We start from the raw sequence: 24708 nt of genomic DNA, 5'->3' as shown, positions 1-24708 counted from the left end.
CCCCCCCAGGTCCCTACAGTCAACATGTGGATGTCTCAGATATCAGCTCTTCTTCCTTTGGAAAAACTGACCCACAATCTGAATCATAAATCAGAAAAATTTTGGAGACTCTGGACACCTCTGCATTCTTTTCTACAAAAAACTCTGACTGTAGCTCCATAGCATAATAATTCAATATCTCACTGAAGGACGCAATGTTTTCTTTTTTTTTTTTTTTTTTAAATCTGTCTGATAAGTATATGTGTTTGCAGTGCATGAAGTTAGTTTAGTAGTGGGTGGGATTGTTTTGTTTTTGTTCTTGCCTTCTTGTTTGCTTGTTTATTATTATTTGCACATACCATAAAACTCAATAAAAAGAATATAAAAAAAAAAAAGAAATGGTCTGATGCTGTACACAGATAAGAAAAAAAGTTCTACTTTGTGTAGTGGCTCCTATTAAGTAATTTCTGTGATGGTCCATTTCTTTTGCAAATTTTCTACATTCACACAGAGTTAAACTAAAAGACTCTTCTGTAATCAGTAAAAACTTCATGTTGGTAGGTACCGGGCCTTATTGCTATGACACTGAGGCATTGCTGCATCCTTTAAAGTCTAGCTGCTCAAAAGAGCTTCAGTTAAACGTTTCCACCAGCGCTGCCAAGGCCCTGACACTGACACCTCACTACAGCGTGGATACACTCACAAAAGGACTCTAAATAGTCCAACCGTCACAAAGACAGTTCCCAGATCCTCTGAGGGCAACAGCAGGCACTCATCAAACCTCTAGGATGGACATGCTCACTCATTCAGCTGCAGACACTTTACACTACAACTATATTAATCATGTTCTTTCAGCCCAACTGAAGAACCAAGCAGCAAGGTAATCAACCATATAATCACTGGTAGTTGCAATGTTGAGGCAAAACACCAATAGTGCTTAGTGATGAAATAATCACTGTTTGTTGTTGTCCTGAATGTGAAAAACGCTTCAGTGAGATCACATGATGTTGGCAGTGATTGAATGCAACCACGTCTCTACACAGTTCCTCCTCTATGCTTGGCCTTGGATCAAGCCGCCACTATATCCCACCGACTACACTTAAAGCCCTCAAGCTTAACTCAACTGAATTGTTAACAAAGAATTGATTCTTTGAGGTACAATAATGGCGTCAATAGCGCTCAGAGGGGCTGGTGCTTCGATTCAGTGACAGTGAATGTTCCAATGAATGTGGTCACATTAAACCACTTCATGAATTTACTGCATGAAGGTCAGAAACCAATAATTTTCCTAAACTCTTTACGTTCTTGTATTGAAAAGAGGGAGACTGCAGTACTTTCTGTTTTAAGGGGAATTATTTGCAGTGTTGATATACTGGATGACACTTCCACGCTGCAGGTGATTAACATATAAGGATTTTAGTGTTTAAAGGATTAGGAGATGAATCAATTAGTTGATTGATAGAAAATCAAACAAATTAAAGATTAATTTACTAATTTATCAAGCAAAAATACCAAATGTTTGCTCATGTGAGATTAGCTGGTTCTCTCTGTTGCATGATACTTAAACATCTTTGGGTTTGTGACAGTTGGTTGGAGTTTTAGTAGTTTTGTCTCATTGTAATATGCAGTTTTCACTATTTATAATGAACAGATTAATTGCTAATGACAACAATTGTAGGCTGATTTGCACATTTACATAAAGAAGACGGTAAATGATGACAAAGCCATGACTCTGACACTTGTATAAAAAGTATAAAGCCAGTTATCACACAACAGCTACACAGTAGTATATAAACTAGAGTGGAAAACAAAGTAACATGTGTTGGATGACAGCATAGTGGAAATAAAATGGTGGTAGTGGTGGTTGGGAGGAAAAAAAAGTAATTGCTTCAGTATGCGATGGTTGATTGTAATAGATGATCATTATTATTAGCAAAGGCTGGAAAGCAGATCAGACACTTCCATGCACTAACTTAAAGGCAAATGCTTTGCTTTTCTCAGCTGTACAGGGGATCGACAAAATAATCTAAACACTTCATGGAAAAGGGCAAACTCTGAAGTGCAATAATATCATCACAATTATACAACATGAAGAAAACCAATAGACATAAATCATATGTGCCAAAATTTCTGTTTCATAATAAACTGCATAAAAATCTGTTTAAGGGACAACATCTAAAAACACTGACTTTAGGTGAAACTGGAGCATGCAGCTTTTTTAGATCACTAAGCTCTAAGTATAAAGTATTTCAGCAATCCTCATCTTTGACACATGTTTAGTCTGAACATCACAGACCACAGAGGTATTTCAACACAAGAGTATACATCATGCGAGGTGTCACAACTAATAACTGACTCCACTTTTGAACATAAGGCTGCAGTTAATTAGGGCAACTGGTACTGAACTCTGTACACCAACATGCAACTACATCACATCTATAAACATCTATATTATTTGGTCCACATAATTATTATTTGGTCTACATAACGAAGGGTCAGGAAATGAAGATGTAAGAGGTAAGAAGAGGATGGAATAGTTCGAATAAAGATTTCAAGCACCAGTTTTGCTCCTCTTGTGGTCTGGTGTTTTACCAGATTGGAAACATTTCAAGCAGCTCCACCCCTGTCTAGATGGGTACCACATCAAACCTTAGCTTGTGGTGTGGTTAGAGTACCATGAATAGACCCTGAAGTGGTCTGCAGCATGCTGCTACATGTAAGCTGTGTTTGGCCTATAAGGAACAGCATATTCTACTCTTCAGTGTGAGTCTGAATGGTGTGATTACAGTAAGGCCTTTGTAAACTGTATATCCGTATGTGTGTGTATGAAATGAATCACACGTGTGCATGACACAGCGACTTAAAAACTCAGTAATGCCAGCTTTTCCCAGACTTGTACACAATGCCACCCAGCTTGACCAAATATAGCTCAGGAATAAAGAGGTGCAACCCTTAACTAAGAGATAAACAATGGATCAGCAGGCAGAATGGCTAGCTACTCCTCTGCACTTCCTGAACAACAATACAGTACTTTGGTATATCCACACCCCTCGAGGCCCTGAGCTAACGGCAGAGAGTGCTACGGCCATTACTTCCTGTGTCGTAGCTGCTTCCTGTTCCGGATGATAGGAACTTCCTGTCTGAAGCTGCGGGCCAGAGTGGCATGGAGGAGGCTGAGAGGACTAACTTATAACTAGGGGGGGTTAAACTTTGGTTAAAAGGCTATATATTATCTCACTAACTGGTCTGGAGAGGATTTCCTCCAAACAACATGCTTTACATCTTCTGTTTATGTATGAGCAAGAAACCCTGTTTCTGTCAGAACAGCCTTTTTTCCCCATGTTAAAAACTGCTGTTATTCCAAGTACATTTTTATCTTAGGGGTCTCTGAAAGTTTCAATCAAGCTTTTGTCAAATAAACCATTAAATGCTCTTCAGAATGCTGGAAAGGCTAGAACAGGATTGTTCCACCTATTCAGGCCTGTAACCCCTAAGATTATTAGGTTTTAAGATGTTCTTAACCTCGGCATTTATAGGGCTGTCAATTTTTAACATGACAGATGATGCCCCATGTGAATTATTAAAACTAGTATATGTCAAACCTGGTTTTCAAAAATATATCAAGGAAATAAAAGTTAGCTAAAAAGTTAGTTAAACCGACTTTTGATAAGTACACTGGGACAAGAAAAACTAGATCCATACTTCAATTAACACATAACGCCAATATGTTGCCTGCCGTGTCAGCCATCTCTTTGCAAAAGAGGAGAGCCTTGTTGACATTAAGAATAAATAGGCTTCAAAGCCTGGCAAAAGAAAACACAGACACCACAAGAACCACGTAATAGAGGATCAACTAGTTGGACCAGTTCAAGTGAAATACTCCTTTGGAGACGGTGAGCTGTGCTGCAGGTAGAAGCCTTATTTGTCCAATCTAAAGAAATTATTAAGGACAATCTTTCCTTTATCTGCATTATTTTCAAGACAAAGGAAGGGAAATTGTAGAATAGAATATAATGTAGAATAGAAAGAAGTGGCACAATGACCTAAAGTAGGACAGTGGCTTTCCCACATGGTTTCAGGTTCAATCTGCCAGCAACGCAGCACACAGTCCAGCACCACAAACGATGATCTCATCTCCTCAAAATGTGCGACCCAGGCCTGGAGACCTCCCCTATAGCTTAGGGATACACACACACACACACACACACACACACATTTTGCTCCACTGTAACCTGATCAGCTTCTTTGACAAAAAAGGACCAAAAGAAAATCCTTCAATAAAAGTAAAAATCCCTCCATGGCGATAAACGGGCCTAAAAATAGCCCCCTGCACTCCATATATTATACCATGACTGGAACTTGTCAGGCAAGAACCACAAGAGGTAGACTATTTGTGTAGAGAGAAACTGCAGGGAACATAATTTCAGACGAGTTATTACTTCCTTTGTAAAGCAAGTTTTGTTTCATGTCAGCCATCTTATGAGCATGCTGCAAAGCTGGAGGGTGCTGTCAAAACAAAATCTTTTCACATAAACCAATCAGGAGGGTCTCTTAGCATGTAATATTGTGGAAAAACCAAAAACCAACTGTGTCTGCTTATGTTTCTACTTTTCTGGGTACGATGCAAATTTAGATGCAGTAATGCTGCCAGGGGGAAATGCACAGCTGTTCAATAGCCAGGATGATTGACTGACTGGTCACAGATGAAATCCAACCTCCACTTCCTCCGCTGACCAGGCCAGCAAAGACAGAATCCGTCTCCCTGTCTGCCCCTACAACCACAGCTCGAGACTGGGCTAACGCGCACATACACACTGCATTATGGGAGTGAATGGCAGAGTGGCAGTGTGTCTGCCAAAGGGACTAGAAGTGTGCTGATGGAGGGGAAAATCTCTGCGTCCCCCAGGCCCCCCTTCCCTCAATCAGCCAACCAGAACCAAAGACTCTGACAGACTGACACACATCAAGGGACCAACGCTGCACTTATTCAAATGCATCTGAAAGCAGCAGCAGTTCTGTGAGTGAAGGCTCCAGAACTGAGTCAGAGGGTCTGGAGACGTGACAGCTGATGGATGGATACACCGTGCCTGGATACAAGTTAGTCTGGCTGCCCACCATCTATTCTTGCCATTAACGCTCAAGCCAATAACATGTGTTTTGTTCTGTTCCAGTGTTGCCTGTACCACTGAATTTACTTTCACAGATCAAGGGGTTTTCCACTTTTTATCACCATTTTGTACTTTGAATAAACCACATTCCACATACAGCTTTTCGGGTTAAAGGTCTATTTTTAGCTACACCACTGTGAAATAAAACAGAAAAATATGTAGAGGAGATTTACTTCCAGATCAGGACTGAAAGTAATTAGTTCCCTAAACTAAGGAGGGCTATTATACTGAAACTGAAGTACTGGGATTTCTGCTTTTTGTCTACATGGAATTTAGGTGATTATGCAGAGATAAGAGGCTTCCCCGTCTGATATTTACTCTGCCGCCTCATGCAGAACTTCACTTTCTTTCTTTATCTCAAGTCGTTACATATATCTCGAATCAGAAACAGATGTCCAGATTATATCGCTGACAGGAGAAACCCTCAAACATAAAACAACCTAGGGTCATGCATAACATGGTTAATTCTGCAGAGCCTGAACTGCAGGGCTAATAGTCCACATAGTTGAAAATATACATTATATGTGGAGTCAAACTTCTAGCAATGGAGGCCTACACTGCAGAGAACAACATGAAACAATACTCACAATGATCCATTTCTAATAAGAGAGCGTGAGAGTGTGAGTGATGTGAATGCTGAAAATGACTTGACAATACTAACCCTGCTTGAGGTCTGACCAGAGGTAAATTCTTCCACATGTGAAAGTGGAGGAGACCCCGTTTCTCATTACAGGGATGAAAACTAAACAATATGAAGTCAACCCTGTTCTTTGCCACGTAGCTCAGGCATTCAACTCTAGCAAAAACAATACAGTGTAGTAACTTACATTTCACGATGCAATCATTTCTGGTTAACAATATAAAAGCTAACAGATGTCTACTTGTCTACATGCATTTGTGTTTGTCTCTTCTGTCACCAAACACAGAGAGCTGTAGTTTGCAATGAGCCCTGGCTATTTCACTGTCTGAAACATACAGACACCCTCAGCTACCTTACAGTTGGAAGCCCTTACTCACTGGTAACACCTCATACAGTGTTTCTAAATGCCTGTTAGCATACGAAGTTATTCACCCTAACTACTCACAAGGCAAATACAAACGAGAAAATGAGTAGCTAAGTATGATTTGGTTCACTAATCGAACTAGAAATATTGATTTTTCATATGAATGCATGAGAGCCACAAAGTCACCATTGTTATCATATATCGCCAGCTGGCCTTAAGCAGTACCTTACATCAACTTTTCTATATCAGTTTGGCTGTGGTTTCAGTTAATTCTGTCCTGTCAGCAGTTGCGGAGAGCAAGTCAGTACAAGTATCGAATTTCACTGACATTAGAAAGCAGGAAGAAGAGCACAGTCACCTGACCGAAACAGAAATACAGCTCCAAATTAAATTGATTTGGTCATATTCTCTAGGTCGAAAACAAACCTCACGATGTTACACAACCATTTACTTAAAGAGACCAAGAGCAGCACTTTCTCCTCTAAAACATAATCGGAAACATCAGTGTTTGCCTAGAAGTAAGTTGAATACCAACAAACGGCCCTATCTTGTCTTGATTCCCAAAGCAGGCAAGGGCCACATGAAGGGTTAATAAAGCAACTTCCTGTCCCCTTTTTCATTTATTCTTTCTGGGTAGACCATAGCCCTTATGTTAAAGTCTTTTACACTGCATGCAGACTACCATATGCCCCATTAGCTAAGCCCACGCACGAAAAAGTGCAATGGAGTCACAGCCTGAAAATACATTTGCTTAGAGCTGCATGGCATCTGATACTTTCACAGGATATTTTATTATCCATAACCACTGAGCTAGAGACAACTATTGTCGTATAAAATAATCTTATGTAAAAACATAACTCTGTGTATGTTGCATCCTCTGGCTATGATTGTATTCTTTTGTGTCCCATAACAACATGATGAGTCTCTTCGGAGGAAGTACTGTAATTGTTGGATGTGACTAGAACAGCTCATTTGTGATATAAAATGCTTTCCATGTGACTGATTAACCAGACAGAGGACCCATTCGGAGCTTATGGGGGACTAACACACTCAAATGTTTCACTAACACGACCTGCAGTATCTTTCATTCTTTTTTTATTGCGCCCTTATACAAGACAGGTGTTATCCCACCACTCATCTCTTCACAAGTATTAACCCACTTCCCCAACCACAGCAGGTCACTAAGCTTGGAGCAACAGCGGGTCACACTAGTTTACCAGTTACCTCTATTTTTCTAGATGGAGAAAAACTCAACATGCTGTCAAAGTGACTGGTGAAGCAGATACATCCAAAAATCCCCAAAACAGTCCAATCCTGCTGTTGCTTGTTAACATCTCACCTCCAGGACTGGTCCAGCTCCCAGTATGGTCCTCTCTACCCCGCTGGCATAGCCCTTCTGGCTGAGTGCAGTCAGACAGTGGATCAGGAAGTTGGTACTCTGGGTCTTGCCTGAGCCACTTTCCCCAGAGATGACGATGCACTGGTTGACCCTCTTCCTGAGCATAGCATAGTAGGCTACATCTGCAATAGCAAAAATATGAGGCTCCAGTTTCCCCAGCTGGTGGTTCTCGTACATCTTGACGTACTTAGGGTTGTAGATGGGCAGGAACTTGAAGGGGTTGATGGCAATGAGGATGCTGCCTGCATAGGTGTAGATCTTTTTCTTGTAGAAGCGCGTGCGCAGGTTGTTTAATATGCGGTCCTCATTGAGGACGGGGAGGTTGCAAAGGTCTGCAAAGTCGTCCTGTGGAGGGGGAAGGAAGCCCCTGGCGGCAAGCCGCCGTGCCTCCTGCTCCTTAGACACAGGTGGGAGGTGGACATAATGGATAGTTCCATCATGGTTTCTCTCCTGGAAAATAAAATAAAAAATGTTTACATTAACTTTTTGGTGCTGAAACTGGCAGTTAAAAATATTCAGTTATTTGCATTGCTTTAAAGTCAAAATTGTTAAGGGTGAGCGAAAATGGCATTGAACTCCCAAATGTTCCTGTTACATATTGAGCTAAGAGAGGTGAATTTATATTAGGAGACATTTTGCATATGGCGAGTTTTTCCATCATTGGTGTGTGTTTTGCTAGGCTGACTACTTGTTTTTGTTTCTCACGGAACATGGCTTCAAAGAGGAAGAGAGAGCAGAAGGAAGCAGAATGCAACACTAAGACAGTGGGAGGACTTTTCTCAGCAGTCCACTTCAGCTGAGCAGAACTGCAAAGTGAACTGTGTGCTGCTGTGGACTCTACCTGTAGTAAGAAGTAAAACCCAAGGCTCTGAGGGTGTTGCTCCTGGGCTTTCCGAGGCCACAGCAGAAACCTCTGTGCTGGCAAGTCTCCGGCCTCTAGTACCCACTCTTCCCCGCCACACTCCTTCACCTCTGCCAGGACATACATGCGGCCAGGGTCCAGCCCAAGTGCCGTGGCAGCGTCTGAGATCACCGAAGCTGCTGTTGCATCCTTCTGCACTCTGATGTAGAAGATAAAAGTTAAATTATTAAGTTTGAAGTTCATATTTCATGCAGGGACTCATCTAGTACATCTAAACGCATTTAAAAATCTAAACAAAATCTAAAAAAACTACTACTACTACTTCAGCGTCATATTACATATAAACAATGCTAGTTTTACATTTTCTAGCTGTCACACACTCACCTAATGTTGCAGCAGGTGGAGGTTTGGGAAGCCAACCTTGGGTAGATCTGGAGCAGGTATGGGCGACCATCATGATCGTTAGGGCTAGCTGGCGCTCCTCCTCCACCCACGTTCGTTGCCGTGGTGGCAGCGCCATCTCTGACACTCATCCTGAGCCAAGGAGAGTGGCCTCAGCATGCCGCACCCACTGCTTCCCTCTCACCACGCAGCACCTGCAAATGACAGCTTGATTGATCAGTGACAATTATTTTCACTTTTATACATTCACACTGGTGCCTAATCATTTTCTATATTGACCTTGGAACACAATATAAAGAGGCTTTCCGAGGCCACAGAAAAAACCTCTGTAGTTCTAACTTTTGGAATAAAAGAGAAAGCACTGACTCTCACGTCAACAATTTGCGATTCAATTCCAATAAACACTCAGCACTAGCTGATTGCCAGGAGAAACACAGTAAGATGGCCCAGATCGTCAACAGTTTCCAATATAAAGCATTGCAGCTTTCCAAAAAGCTACACAATGCGTCACTGCAGCTCTGAGCAAGCATTTTAAAATGCAAACAAAATAGTTGATTTTCAAACAAAGTCTCAAACCACATGGGAAGCTCATCCTCTGTAATTGAACCTTTGAATTTTGTTTTTTGGACATAACGTATTCTGCTACAGCAGTGTGTCTTCGATTAGACCAGAAGAGAGACCCATACAAGAAAATGTAACAGCTTGAGAGGACACAGGCCTAAGAAATTAGCAACAGATCATTTGTGAGGCCTGGGTCCCATCAAGTTACTTACTTGCCTAGACCTCTTCCTTTGTAATCAGTGGTTTATCATAAGAAGATGTTGAAACTCTGTGAGCAGAGTATCCATAGAAAAATACTCCCTTCCCTTATATTAAGCGTTTAAAAACCACAACAGAAGTGTTTCAGAAATATCAGAAGAGAAATCATGTGTGACATCACATACTGTAAGGTGGGAAATCCCATCCATATTGTGCTACAGATGAGTGTGAGGTGCTAAATGCCACTCTAAAAAGTGTCACTATGCTAGGCTATAATCACACGGCTGTCACCAGTAAACAAGTGTACATGCTCAAACTGCCTATTATTCTTTATATAGAAGGACACGTTTGGTGTTGAGGAGAGTTTTCAGAGCCGAGATGAGAAGTTGGACACACAGACGCAGATCATTACTTATCAGAATTACTAACAGTATTATCTGCTTGTATAAAGAATGCTGATTCCTGTGCATATGTCCACAAATTGCTGTGAATGTGTGTGGTCGAACTACTAACATTTGGTTACAGAAAGGGCCGACTGATTACCCAAAGTAGGCTTGAGCTGATCTGCCAAATGGTATTAAGCTATTTCATAAACAATGAAATGGCTGTAAAGACTCACTTTAGAGTATATATCAATATATAAGTGTGGGGACACAGGAGTCAGGACAGGCATCGTGTTTTCCACAAAATGTTTAAAGTGATACCTCAATATTTTAATCCTCATTTAAGTAAACAGAGAATGTTAAATTTGAATGTGAATTTAGTTAATAGTAACAGAATATGTGATGCAGAGACTACAACCAAGAGATTAAGACAAACTTTCAATATATTCTGCTTCTATAATGTTTGACTGAGAGAACATCAATGTTACATGGAGCGAATGTATCTAGTTTCCATTTTGTGGTTTTCCTGACATCTAAAAATACACACCAGTCATCAGAGAAGGTCAAATGAAATTAAACTGCACTTCCATCGTGACAATATAAAGAGAAGAACATTCCTTTTTCTCTTTCTTTTAACAAGCACATGAGCCTGAGGACAGGGCTCAGACATGGTGCATCAGTGGTGGCGATGAGTCTAATTTAATAAAACTACAGTGCATTGTTCATTGATCACATCACATGTAAACAGCTTTGCCACTGAAACTTTACCCTACGGTGCATCTGCAGATGCTGCTCAGAAACCAAACCCTTCCGCTCAGTGATAGCAACAAAGACATAAGAACAGAGAGCACTGAGGGTAAACCACGAATGGCGTAATGACTGCACATTATTCACTCTCACAGAAAAAACTCCTACAGTGATGTATGATGTAGAAGTTGGTGACAGAGTAAAGCGTTTAGTAACTTTTCACCACAACAACTCATCTCTCCACCCTTGGATAACTCTTTTCTCTGCTTGGCAAGATCCCAATCGCTAAAGATTTTACGACATCACACAGCCCTTATTAACCGAGAACAAAAGTAGAGGTTTGCTCAGCCCTTATGACGGATACCAATGATTTCCTGACTGAGTTCAAGCTGCCTTGAAGATGTATCAGGGTCTTCTATGAGCTAAACCACAATAAACTAAGGGGGCAGGACAAACGTCTTATTGATGAATCACATGATAAAAAACTGTCTGGAGTCAATGAGGTCAAACACCAATTCTTTGAGAACACTTTCATTTAAGTCTATACATAATTTCTGGTTGACAGTGTTTAAAGCATTAAAATCATCACATGCGATGTGTTGTAATGAAAACTTATTTTCAGCCCTCCGAAAAATGTGGCTATTTCTACTGTAAGGTATAAAAAATGCATTAAAGCGACTGTACTACCCAAGAAAATAGATTCAACAACAACATTTACAGGCAGTTCTGTAGAAGTTGGTGCTGATGATGGTGCGGTTTGCCAGACTGACATGATGACAGCTTTACATTATCAGTGTTGAACAGAAGGCCTGGCCAACATTGCTGATTCATTTAAAGACGACTCTTTGAAATAGTACTGAGGTATTTCAGTACTGATTCAGTGTAACATCCAGCCGGACCACAGTAAACAGAATATGATCCAGGTTAAGTCTGTCTGTAACAAAAAAAATATGTTGAATAGTGATCTATAGTCGAATATGAATCACACAGACAGTAGCTGGGTAAAGTTTAGCCTAATGATGGATCACGGAGCGTGTTTTTGCATCACTAATGCATGCTGGGTAAACTGTAAGTCCCCCTAGGGGAAACAGGAACCTGGTTTAAATCACTGTATGGCAGGCAGACGGCACTGCTTTGGTAACCTGATCCCGGGCCGAGTCCTGTAAGCAGTGAGTCCTACAGTTTATCACTTTTATCATTCAAGCACAGACAGTTTATTTTCCCAACCTGAAAAAGAAGAAATTTCATAGTCTGAGATATGCCCAAAAAAAGCAGGCTTGGGGAAAAAGAGGCTCCCACAGATGTCTGCGTGTAGTATGAAATCACGTACTCCATTTCTGTAGTAGGAGGTTTCCTTTCGGTGAAAACTTTTCAGTGACTGATGTAACCAATTACACTCATGTTTAGTGTGGAGTTGTTATGAATAATGCATATATCACAGACAACTTACAAATCAGCCATTGGCCAGATAAGAAGATAGTTAATTTCAGTCATGTGCAAAAATATCTAGTTGCATAAAGCAAAGATAAGGTTTTCTCTCTTCTTCAACTGTTTAACAATGGGAACCTTTGTCGATTGAATAATAATAATCACACACAATCTCACCCACCAGTTTATATCTCAAGAGGGAATTAACATCTCTGTGCTTTGCTTAACCAACAACACCAAATACCAAACCAGAGTGCTGCTAATTGATTGGTGGATCTACACAGTCTATCTAGAGTTGCCTTCATTGGTCCTTTTGGATTGTTCTAGACCGTTTCAAAAACAATTTTCTTTTTGTCTCTTTGGAGCATGAGAATTATCTATCGGTTTAAATTTGTTTGTGTGTGCTCATAAAAAGCAATAATAGGATATTTGTTATTTGTTGCTTAACACATGGAAAAGGGCAAAGATTAGCACATGCTATATTGGGCCAAATATAAAAATGCAACAACAAAGATACCAAAGCCAACTCTTAGGCCACAGTAGAGAATTAGAGGAAAAATAGAGCAACTTGAGTCTCATGAGCTTGTGCCTATGCCAGGCGAGCTGACCACAGTCCCAAAAACATGCAAGCCAGTAAAATGCCAAAGCATGCAAAACTGCAGAGACCACAAAAGACAGCATCATCATTATGCTCCATCATTGGCCCTGTCTGGTTTAAATCTGTCACTTTAACTCCTGAGCTGCTCTCTCAACTAGTTTCAAAAGAGCAATCATAAAGCTACAGTATCTGTGCGTGAGAGCATCTGTGTTTGTGTGGAGAGAAAAAGAGCTGAGAAAAAGGGTAGCAACACAGAAAAAACTGAACAAATAAATTGAGAGAGAGAGAGAGAGAGAGAGAGAGAGAGAGAGAGAGGGGTAAACATCTAAAAGTGAGACAGAGAGAAGTCCCAGGGGACAATCATAGGAGACAGAGTCTTTGAGACAATACAAAAACCTCCCCCCCTCGGAGGAGATCCTCTGTGAGGATGCCCGGCATTCCACAGATAAGACCTGGGGTTGTCTGCTTTGCGTAGGCTTAGCCTGGCACTTTAGCTGCTTACTGAGGGTTGATGGGAAGACACTAGAGCACAGCTGAGGGTAGAGAGGGGCTGTTTAGCTGCTTACTGTGGGCAGGAGGAGGCATTAACAACTAACAAGCTCCTTAAACCAGACTTTTTTCTTTTTTAAAGGCGGTACCACTCATCCCCATTGGACTCACTAAAGTCACCCAACCTAACCCCTCATTATCCAGTGAAGGAGAATAGGCTTGCAGTAAATGACCTCCACTGTACATTCATCAGTAAGATAAATAAAGATTGGCCTACACACAGAATGTTACTCAGCTCAAGTTCTGTCGTTGATATACCAGCTGAGTGCACTAATTTAACGGTAAGTAAAACTACTTATTGAAAAATAAGGTTTATAGTTGTTTTTTGTCATTGATTTTTCACATTGAGCTCCTCTTACATTTAATTATCTCAGACCATCCATGCTCATGTCTGGATGTCTGCTGTACTGATTTTCAGTCCTCTGTCACACGGGAACTATTAGTGACATCTTGGGGTCAATATTTCATTGAGCCGTGCTGTTAACAGAGAAAGATATAGGCTGTAATTTGTGTGCTATAATACTGACAAACTCAATTATAAAAGAGGAAGTGTGAGAAAACAGTGTACACAATCACTGAATAAAAGTCTCTTGCATGCATGCTCACAGGAAGAATGGAGGACAGCAAATACCCCTGAAAGAGAAAACTAACTAGCTGCATAAAACAAGTGCTCTTCTAATTTCATTATAACTGAAGCTGGAGTTGGCAGTTGGAGCACACTCAAGTTGCTTGACAGCCACTGGCAGAGGTGAAATAAGCCATCCAGGTCTTACTCACTTTCTCCTACTCTGTCCTCTTTGCCCACCCTCAAAGAAACAGCAAAAAGCACCACCCAAAGAAGAAGGAAGAGGAGGAGCAATAGTAAGTCTAGAGTGCCAATTAGAGGAGAGAGAAAAGAAATATTTTGCCTTTATATGGACAGTTGTTGTAACGTTTATGATCTCGCGTTGTTGAGATGTGTGAAATCCTTGAATGTTATGCTCTTAGTCTGTGCTACAGACAGTAAATTCTCTTCCTAATGGACCTCCTGACACTGGCACTCACACATATATATGCACAGATTGTCTAAACAGAGTGGCGAGTCAGTGCTGAGACACCACCAGCTGACTCTATGATCTGGCAGGAAGTGAATGACCCAGTGACACATAGAGGGTGAATGAACTTCGTCTGGAATACTCTCTTGAATATCTCTTCCTCACTCAGTCTCTCCTGTGCTGTGAGCCTCATAGTCTAATACACACCAAAGAGACGAACCATGAGAGAGCACGTTATGATATCAGCTCTGAGTGTGGACCAAAGATGGTGGTGGCTCCCAGCATTCCTCTGCATGAGTCAGGCTACAAGCAGCTCCTATAGTACATGTAACTTGTCAATGTCATTACAATGACAGCAGTTAGGTTTTATCTGGACATGTAATTATGCTTGATTAAGATACTTATTAACACTTCCTATAAATAGAGTGGAATTACTGGTTGACAGCGACAATGAAAACATTCTATGCAATATTTACATAACTGTAAACTTATTTGGCAGGCAGAGGGTAAGTAATAAAAGATTTGTGATAAATTATCAACTACTAGAGGTGAAGCAAATTGATTAATGGATGGGTCGATCAATAGAAAAATTATCAACAACTATTTTGATGATTGACTTAACATTTCCTGTTCTCAAAGGTGGGGCTTTGCTGCTTTTCTTTGTTTCATGTGATTGTGGACTGTATATCATTGGGTTTTGAAATAATCAATATACATATGGCGCCTTGGGCTTTAGGAAATTTCTGACATTTTACAGACCAAGTGATTCATCCATTATTATCAACAGACTAATCAATTATGATCATGTTCCAATGTTGTTGTCATTTCCTAATGTAAATCAATAACCATAACATTGCATGGATTTGGCACTTTTCCCCCTCCATTGGTAGCAATTTGGGGTTCAGTGTCTTGCTCAAGCACATAAGACTGTAGACAAGGGGAGCCAGGAACTGAACCCCCAACACCTGTGATTAATGCTCACAGTAATCTAAATATTTACAATAAAAACAAGAAAGACAAATGTAGCAAGAATAAAGTTTGCCTATAGAGTCAGAGTTAGGAGACTATAAAAAGATAATGAGCGTAATGCAAGTCATAGTTTAACGTAAACAACATATTTGAGAGAAAGAAGACAATATGCAAAAAGATTAACAAGGGTCATTCAGGACTTCATAGACCAAACAACACTGACTCCATAAAGTTTCAACAGACAGTTTGTTGAGATGTGTTGAGCCCTTATAATAGCTTTTTTTAATATCAGCAGTTTTAATTCAACTGACAATATTACTATGAAAAGGAGAAAAATAGCTAAAGGAAACCCTTCAACTTTGTTCTGGAGGACCAAGCCCTGATGAGAAATGCAAGGCTACACTCCTCATCATGAGTAGAGGAAACATTTCTGGATCTGACTCAAAGGATGAGCAAGGTAGGAGTAACTGTAGAGCTGAGTGATTGTCACTATGTATTAACAAGAAATGCCTCAGGGAAATTACACATTCACACACAAAAAATTACATGCTTTAACTGCTTCATGAAGAACAAAGATGCTCGATAGATGGAAGAGGCACTAAGTAATACTTCTGACAATGTTTATATGCCCAAAACATTACAGAAAAAGACCTACTAAACTGTTTACATGGCTAATGAATATGACTACTATGCAACCTTGGTTTTCCAAAGTTTTCTACATGTGGCACGCTTGTTTGACCGTACAAACACAGCCTCCCTCTTTCATTCCTCCAAGCTTCTTGAAAAGGTCCACGCTGTGATATTTATACGTATCCAGCAAACTGTTGATATCCACGTCTTTCAAGACTTTAAAAGTGGGTGCTTTTCTCCATCCAACTAGAAATATGCACTTTTCTGCTTGGAAAGCATCTCTACCCCAGCCTTGCAAACTGCTAGCTAGTTGTTTTGCTTACAGCGCACAGAGCTGACTGTAAACAGGCAAGAGGCTGTGTGCTGCAAACTCCAATCCAACTGAGACGCATATTCCGAAGGTTGTGTATACATGTCCAAAGAATGCAAATAATATAGGCATATCCCACATGTCGTAATTGGAAAATTCTACATTCGGAATAAGGCCTAACCAACCTATCCAAACAAAATATGCTGTTTATATGATCCATATCAAATTCAGAATAATAGTGTACAATTGGTGTGCGTGTACATTGTCAATCATCATGGTTCCTGTACAGCTTGTTCCAAGGCTTTGTTGAAGCTTTTTCTTTTTAATGAATGAATTGTTCAAATCTATCTGCCAACAATTCTGATATCTTTTGAAATCTTGACAACCTTGACTAGAATTTAAATAAAGCTCTGTGGGTTTAAACTGTGCTTGTTCCAACAATATTTCCTTGTAATGACGGACCCACCAAAGGCTTTGTGGGACTGAAGAGGTTAACCATCTTAACATCTGTGCTGAAGTTAAATGTAATCATTCTGTTTTACGCTGAATTTCAAACATTTCAAAATCCCCAGGTCCGCCTACACCCCTTCCAGGGTTCGTCTGCGAGCCTGACTGCACCGCTGTAGACCAAGCTCCTTTCCTCTCCCCAGGGAAAGTGGAGCTGGGGCCACTGAAGTATCCATCACCACTACAACTCTCTCTGCATGACCTAATGGAGATGAGAGGGACTGGCTCTTTGCCAGAGCAGGCTGCATTGTCCTCTGGGCACAATAAGAGATAGAAGCAAGGAAAGTACAGATTCACTCTGTGTGTGTGTGTGTGTGTGTGTGTGTGTGTGTGCGCACGCGCTCCCCATGGCTTTTGGCTTGCATGTCCGTGTGTGTTCTCTTAGGGATTCATAAATGCACTCAGGACTAGTGTGATAGAGAGGTAGATCGCTCCTGTTACTGCTGAGTGGTGGTAAATCAGCCTCACAGTTGAGGCTCTATAGGAAGTGCAGATGTACCCAAAATGGCTGTGAATGGATCAGAGCCCTCCCACTAGAGCCATGTGGCCTATTCAAAGACGCAGGCTTTTGTTTAAAAAGGGACCAAAACCTCAATCAGGGAATTAACTCATCCAGCAGACACCAACTGGGCTCAATAACACAAACACAGATAGAGAGAGAACTCTGAAGAGAGAGTGAAGGAAAAGGAAGAAAAGGGGCACTAAAAGCTCATCTCCTCCTCCCCCACCCCCCATCTTTAAGTCAGCTCACAGGCTGGCCAGCCATGAACAATAAAATCAGAGCTGAGGAGCATCTGCTGCCTCCGTCTAAAGAAGAGGATAAAGGAGAGAGGAGCCGCAGGGATCCTGTCTTTGACTTGTTGATATTACCCTATTCATTCAGTATGGAGCCCAAGCTCATGGTCAAAATCCTCTTCTCTGCGACAACTAAGCTGCTAGAAAAGGACTACGGAGAGCCGAGGAAGACATCGCAGATGATATATTTTAGTGAAACTGCGCTGTGGCATATGCACAACTCATAACTAAACTCAAGCTAGCCAGTTGTCAAAATAACTTACTATAACTGTGATAGACAGGGATCAATTATAGCACGGTTGCCTGAGTGCACTCCATTGATCTGCCACTCCCAATATCATGTGTCTGAGCTATTTATTGACAAACTGAAGCGCGCTGTTGTTCATTTGACATCCCTCCGAGGTAGGTATGACCCCGCAGCACACACAGATCATTCCAAGTCAAGTCAGCTGTGGCTGGCAGCAAAACACACTGGACAACACTCTTAAAAACAACATGAAATCATGGCTGTATTGCTCCTCGACAGCCTCCATGTGTCAGGCTGTTCTGCTGCTGCTTGAGGCAATCCAACATTAGTTTTAGCCGCAGCTTTATGAACTCCTACGTTATGTACTTTTCACAGCAGGTCAGTAAACCAAGAGGCCCAAGTACAGCATTACACTACTCCCCCGTGTCTCGCCACCCGTCTGCTTCAGCTGCACCGCTGTGTTTTTAACTGCCTCCTTAACTGTGCCCCTTTCCCTCCATCTCTCCTGTCAAATCACTGTCTTTCACAGAACCTCCCCCAATGCTACCCTCCAATGCCTCCCCTTGGACCCCCTGCTGATCACCCCCTTGTGCTCCCCACCTCCTAACATTTGGCACTGCTGCTCTAACTCCATCCAGATGCCACGGAGTAGAGGAGAACAAGTCTTGAGGGAACTGTGCTAACTATATAAACCCATGTCCTGGTGTTTTTGGTTTACACTTACTGTCCTTTAAGTATTCTGTCATCCAGTCAATCCGACCTGAGGCCAAGCCCAAGAGAACAGTGGAAAGGCCAACAAAACAGATTTAAATGAAGCACAATATAGGTGCATTGTATGTGATCAAACCACTCAGTGAAGCTTAGATGCAAATATACATGCAAACTCTCCCTAAATGATATCCTAGCCATGAACTTCTGCCTTGCACAGACTGAAGGCCCGAGGTTAATACTGGGATATGATGATGCATAGAGACCAAGGTGGTGTGGAGACATGTATGTTTTCAATCAGCGTGATGAGCTGAAACTCTAGATTCAAAGCAGCAGAGTCCACATGAAATACACCAGACCAGTGAGGCCATAGCATGTCTGACTTAATGCAACACAGAAGGCTCGGCTGAGGCCAATTGGCTGTTTTGGGATTCCTCACTGGTTGGTGGTGACAGGGGATTCCGGTGAGTTTTCCGACCAGTTTTAGATCAGTGGATGACAAATACAGTACAATGGTGACATGTGGGACACTGGTATGTTCTTCCTTAGTACAGACATTCAATGCCAAAACAGCATAACGTACAGAAATGTTTTCTTAAATGGGAGTACTTTGAGTTGTAACAACTTCAGCGACAAGGAGCAGTGAGATTTGCATTCTGAGTGGAATTATTTTATGGGTAAATTGGTAACGACTGGTAAATAAAAACAAAAGATAAAAGTAGTCTTTGGGGCAGCGGCTACTATACTGGGCTGCGTTGAGCAGGTGTTCATGTTATTGTGCCCACCATCTGCATTTATCAGTCTAAAGAAAGATGTTTCAGCATCAACAAGACCAATCTAAATAAATGCTAATATTTGCAGAGTGTGTTTATTTGATTCAGGTGCGTTTGATATTAGATAAACAGCGGCTGCTCAGGATGGTCTCCGGCTAAGGAAACACTTCCTTCCCATTCACCGCAATAAACCCCATGCACAAAAACACACAAGTGTTCAGTATGTCGTCTGTAGATGTGGAGCAGCTGCAGGCAGAAATCAAGAAGAAGGGAAAAGGAAGCGAGGGGAAGGAGGCAGACAGAGGGGATTATTGTACACGCTCACTCATGTGGGCTACCCTGCTCTAAAAACACTTCCTCAACACATGACTCCATTGCAGCACTAAAATAGTCACTTCACTGCACCAACGTCATACTTATTTAAAATCCCTAAGCCCTTACACATGTCATACTTTTCTTTATATATACTATACTATACTACTATACTTTATATATTAAAAAAGCACACAGACAGAAGGGCACGATGCCAAATTCTTGATCTCAAAACTTCTTCTGTTTGTAAGCCATTATCACAGGTAGTTAAACGAAATGGATTCAACCTGGCTGACACAAACTAAAGCCTCTGCTATCCATGCAATGGCACCATCTTTTAGTGTGGGTGTATCAAAGCAGTGACACAAAATCATGCCCTACTAACTGAAAAACACCTTAATGTCAGTAATATTACTCATTCTACATTTTACAAATACCTTCATCTCAGTTTGAACTTAAAAATGGGACAAAAAACAGCTGGCAGGCTAAAAAAAAGACCTTGTAATGAAGGGGCGTAACAAAAGGAAAAAAAACATAATCTCAGACATTCAAATAATACAATAGATTATTTGTGGTGCAGCTAGTATAATCTATTAAAAACATCTTCCCTGTGGTGTGTCCTGATGATGTTTGGGTGGCCTGGCAGTCTCACACACCAACGTGCAGATGATAAGCATCTTAGAAAGGATAATGTCGATCTAACATCTAGGCCTAGACCAACCTTTTTTCTAAATCTACTTCATTTTTAGAGGAGTTGACAGAAACAGTTGAAAGAACAAAGCCAATGCATATTTTCCTCTCTTTTCTTCTGTTCAGATCACATCGTGTCTACCTAACATCCTCCCCTCCCCTCCCACCTGGGCCAGACATCCTGAGTGATTTCTGTCAGATGAAATGTAACTTACATATGGAGTCATTCATCAATGACCAGGCTGCACAGTAAAAATAGAGCAAAAACAAACAGAACAGAGCAGAAACCAGCCAATAGAGAGCACAGAGCCAAGGTCTACTATTCCTGTTCCATCTCCTTCTACCCTCAGCTTGTCTCTTTCTTTCCATCTCTTTCCCCATCTGTGCCTCCCTTGTCTGTGCTCTTCTGTGCTTTGCTTTTTCGCTTTCACTTCTCTTGTCACTCTCCACAGCCCTTGAGGCATCCACTGTTAAGACTGAGCTGCAGTTGGCAGACCAGGACAAAGTGCTAAATCTGCCAATAAATACATGCCTTGTATTAACATATTTGGACTGGAAATGTGTGTCAAAGGCTAACATACATCATAATAACAGCGTGCCAAAAAAGAAATGTAGTTTGCATACATTATGTCAGGGTTTGTCTTACGAAGAAGATTAAGCCTTGTCGCAGAGGAACACAAAGATAATCATTTCCAGGTTATGTTAAAGGCTATGGTTATATGAGCACAATCAGATCAAACTGTAATCAAGGCAATGTGTAAATAAAGTGGCGTAAACACAATACTCTCTACTCTAATACTTTCAGTCACTATTACGATAACATTATGTCATGTGCCCCAGTTTTACTCTGAGGTTTGACAGGCATCTTAACGGATAAACAGCATAAACTAACTTAGATACACAACTAGGTATAATTACAACAACAAATGTCATGCACTTCTCGTGGCGCTCATCCAGCACTGTGCCACTTCCACCACTGTCTTCTGTAACACGCTGGCTTGCTACAGACCTGGCACATACAATGGGAATGGTTTGTCACCTCTACCGCCTTGCCTGGCTGAGATCATTCATTTTTTCCTCACATCATTTCATGAGGAGTGAGCAAGGAATGACGTTAGAATCCATTTCCTTAGACTTGTCCATAACTCTTGAAACAACATTTAAACACATCCAACACGATTTGAGCCAATATACGTTTGGTTTTGAAAGAGGATTTTTGTGGACTGTGTATTCGATAAAGGTAGTGTTTCATTCCCTTTATAGAATCCTAAATCTCTTTGCTCCTCTGCATTTGCATCTCCACAATATCCATGGGAGATGCACATGCAGGGTGTTTTCATAAAGAAACACAAAAAGATCTTTATCTTACAGGCAGTGGTTATTTTTTTGTGTTTGCTGTATTGCTTCATGTGCAAAACAACTAAATACGCATTCACACAAAATGTTCTAATGGCTGGTTTCTGTCGAATTCTTTTGAGTTATGGCCAGTTTCTGTTGTTATGACGGACCTTTAGGTAGGTAATAATGATAGTACACCTATTGATCCAATTTTGACAGTGACCCTCTGGGATGGATATATGGTGCAGAGTAAGAGCAAATGGAGCCTCAGGGTGTGCCACCTCCTTGCCCATAATCCAGAGCCAAGGGACAGGATCAGTGACCGCAGAGAGGATGGAGGGGGAGGTTACAGCACTCCCCACAGCCATCAACTAGTCAGTCAATCTGTACAGTCTCCTTCCTGAGGGTGACCACTGCAACTGAGGGGGCAGGGAGTAAGTGACAGGAAGGCTTCAACTCAATGTCAGATTTGAAATCTGAGACACAGATTGGATTTTATTTTTCCGCATGGTCTGTTGACACTTAAACAAAAGTAGTTTTCTGAGGAACAAAAAATGGAATTGTGCACAATATGTCATCATTTGTTGTGCTATTTGTTTGTTTAGCTATTTTATGTGTGTTTGTAGCTAGGATGTTTTTGTTTGGTGGCCCTATGTGACTGCTGCTCAGTCTTAGCTGATAAGCTGCAGGCTCTCACAGGGAGATCTCCAACTGCATGAACCTCTGCCGGAGCTAAAGCTCTTGCATCAAACTCAAACCATCAGCGAGTAACTCATACCACCTCATGTCAAAAAAGTGTAACTATCCCTTCAACATGAACAGCTAAAGGAAATCAGGGTTACCTCACTATATGCAGTTCAACTAGTAAAACTGGGTTATTGTTAGTATCTGTCACTTTACAATCGATACATTTGAACGTGATGAAAGCCAGGTAGTGTTAACACCGTGGGAGGTTACAGCACCTCGAAAAACAGTAACAGCAAAGATGCCACATGTAGATTTTAACCTATTTGCTTTTTTTTTTTTTTTTTTCTTTTAATCAGTGAGCTCGAGCTGCCTGAATGTGGTTAAAATATGTCTACCATGACGTAGGCAGACCACTTTTCACTTCACTGTGGAAAATTCTTGAGTTGTATATTTTGGTTAAAACTTTTGCTTGGCTTATAACTGTGCCTATAATCAGAGTCTAAACAGGCAGATTTGGTGTAATCATAATCATCGCAATCAAGCTTTGATCCCAATCATCTTGACTATGATGGCTGAGTGAAGGCACAACAAACAAATGCACTGTAAGTAGGCCATCCCTAAACAGTCGGTCTGCCTTTTCCTCACTTATACCCTATCATTACAGCTGAGTCTATTTATAAAGCCCATAAATTCAGCTTGCCACATTGAAAGAGCCAAGTTACCAAGGAGTTTGTGGAATTGATGACTTTAAAACCTCACCACTCTCGCTCTCGTTACCTCTCCTTGTCTACTCACACAGACTGCCTTGCTCACTTGCCAACCTTCTTTTCCTTACACTCTCCATCTGGTCCAGTCTCTACAAAATACAGGTCGCTGCAAATCCACACTGCAAAGCTCAGTTAGCAGCTTCCTGCAGAATGCAAGGCTATTTTTTTCTCCAATCTCTCGCCACAGAAAGGCGGACCCTGGAGCATTCCTGCCACATTATTGCACTAAGCATTGACACTGTATGTACACAAAAGCACTCACATATGCACACATAGCGGAGTCCCATTTCTCCTTTCTGACCTCCTTCTCTCCATTCCTTTCCTCCTCTGTCATCATAGACCTACCCTGCTTGCTTTACTGAATGAACAGGTAGCATCCCGTTTTTACTCATCACAACCTATTCAAATGAGCTGTCAACGCTTTTGTGATGAGAACATATGGAGATGAGGCTTTTTCAACGGCTGAGTGACACAAGATCTTAGATTAGATTCTCCTGAAGTTATAATACTAGCACCTGAGCCAGCCCACCAGTTTACAAAAGACAGAATGACACCTAATCCAGTCCATCCTTGTGTTCTTCAACAGCAGTGTAAGTCACAAAGAGACACAGACATCCTCCTCATAAGCACACAGGTAGTAGGAACACAAGCCTCGACAAGTCTGACTTTCTCGCCAAGCCCTTGGCAATGAGCCCTTCACTATACCTCTCATGTAGTAGCAAACAAACTGACACTTGGTCTGCATTAATTTTTCATGTAAAAAAAAAAATGTAAATATTGCATAACAAAGAATACAAACTCATCTAGTGTTCACGCAAAAAATGATTGGCAGAAATAATAACCTGCCGGGTCAGTTCAAATCAGAGAGTATACCCTTGATCCAGTGATAAAAAGTGTGTTGCATATGCCTCGGGGTGTTAGCTGGTTGTATCTGACCTACTGAGGCTGTTCTGCAGGGCCTTGGGACTGCAGGTGTCTGCATCATCCCACAGGCAGCCTACATAATCTTGGCTCAGTACGTCAACTTCACATAGAGACAACGCATGCTGCAGAGGGACACGTTAGAAATAACTCTGCTGCAACAGCACGCCATGGCTCGACGTGTTCTTCTGTCCTTGTTCTGTCAGAGACCTAAATTAGTCAAATTCAAAACACGAAAAGAGGAACAGTAATACAGCCTAATACAAAACTCACATGATCAGGGTCACAATACAGTACACAAACTCTACATCTTTGCTTCGAACTAGGCAAACAGACAAAACACAAGATGACTTCCTGCACCTTTATTTTGAGTTTTTACAATAATTTAAAGTAAGAGAAAGTCGGTCACAATCTTGCACAATCTTAGACTTTATGCATACAAACCAAACAGTAGGCTGAAACCAGACTACAAACGCTACTGTGGTTGGCATGGATGACATACAGCATTTTTCAGTCACATTCTAGCTGATTTCCCACACTAATACTGATTCACCAAACAGTTGTGAGAAACAAAATGTTTTCCAAGTAATTCTAGAAAAACCTAACACTTCCGACCCTGAAAACACAAAAGATAAGATAGACACTTGACAGGTGCTGACTGATCCATTGCAACCTCCACAGAATTGCAGAACAGCCTACACACCTCTAAAGTCATCAGCTAACAATATACTGCTCATATAAA

The 24708-nt window shown here is 41.2% G+C and overlaps 1 protein-coding gene across 7 annotated transcripts in view; it reads right to left on the bottom strand.

Moving 5' to 3' along the window:
- The window catches only part of LOC139202278 (myosin IXB), a 55916-nt gene that overhangs the window by 27800 nt on the left and 3408 nt on the right, over nucleotides 1–24708 (bottom strand). For all 7 annotated transcript variants that reach the window (XM_070831681.1, XM_070831674.1, XM_070831675.1 and 4 more), the window contains exons 2-4: nucleotides 8797–9008; nucleotides 8392–8611; nucleotides 7491–8000 (exon numbers count right to left, since the gene is read on the bottom strand). In XM_070831681.1, coding sequence (XP_070687782.1) covers nucleotides 7491–8000; nucleotides 8392–8611; nucleotides 8797–8945 — 879 coding nt within the window. In that variant the 5' untranslated portion in view covers nucleotides 8946–9008. The remainder of the gene's footprint in view (nucleotides 1–7490; nucleotides 8001–8391; nucleotides 8612–8796; nucleotides 9009–24708) is intronic.

This window comes from Pempheris klunzingeri, chromosome 6 (assembly GCF_042242105.1).
Source record: "Pempheris klunzingeri isolate RE-2024b chromosome 6, fPemKlu1.hap1, whole genome shotgun sequence".
NCBI classification, from domain to species: Eukaryota; Metazoa; Chordata; class Actinopteri; order Acropomatiformes; family Pempheridae; genus Pempheris; species Pempheris klunzingeri.
The sequence above is the reverse complement of the archived record's forward strand: the minus strand, read 5'-3'. Positions and strand labels throughout refer to the sequence as shown.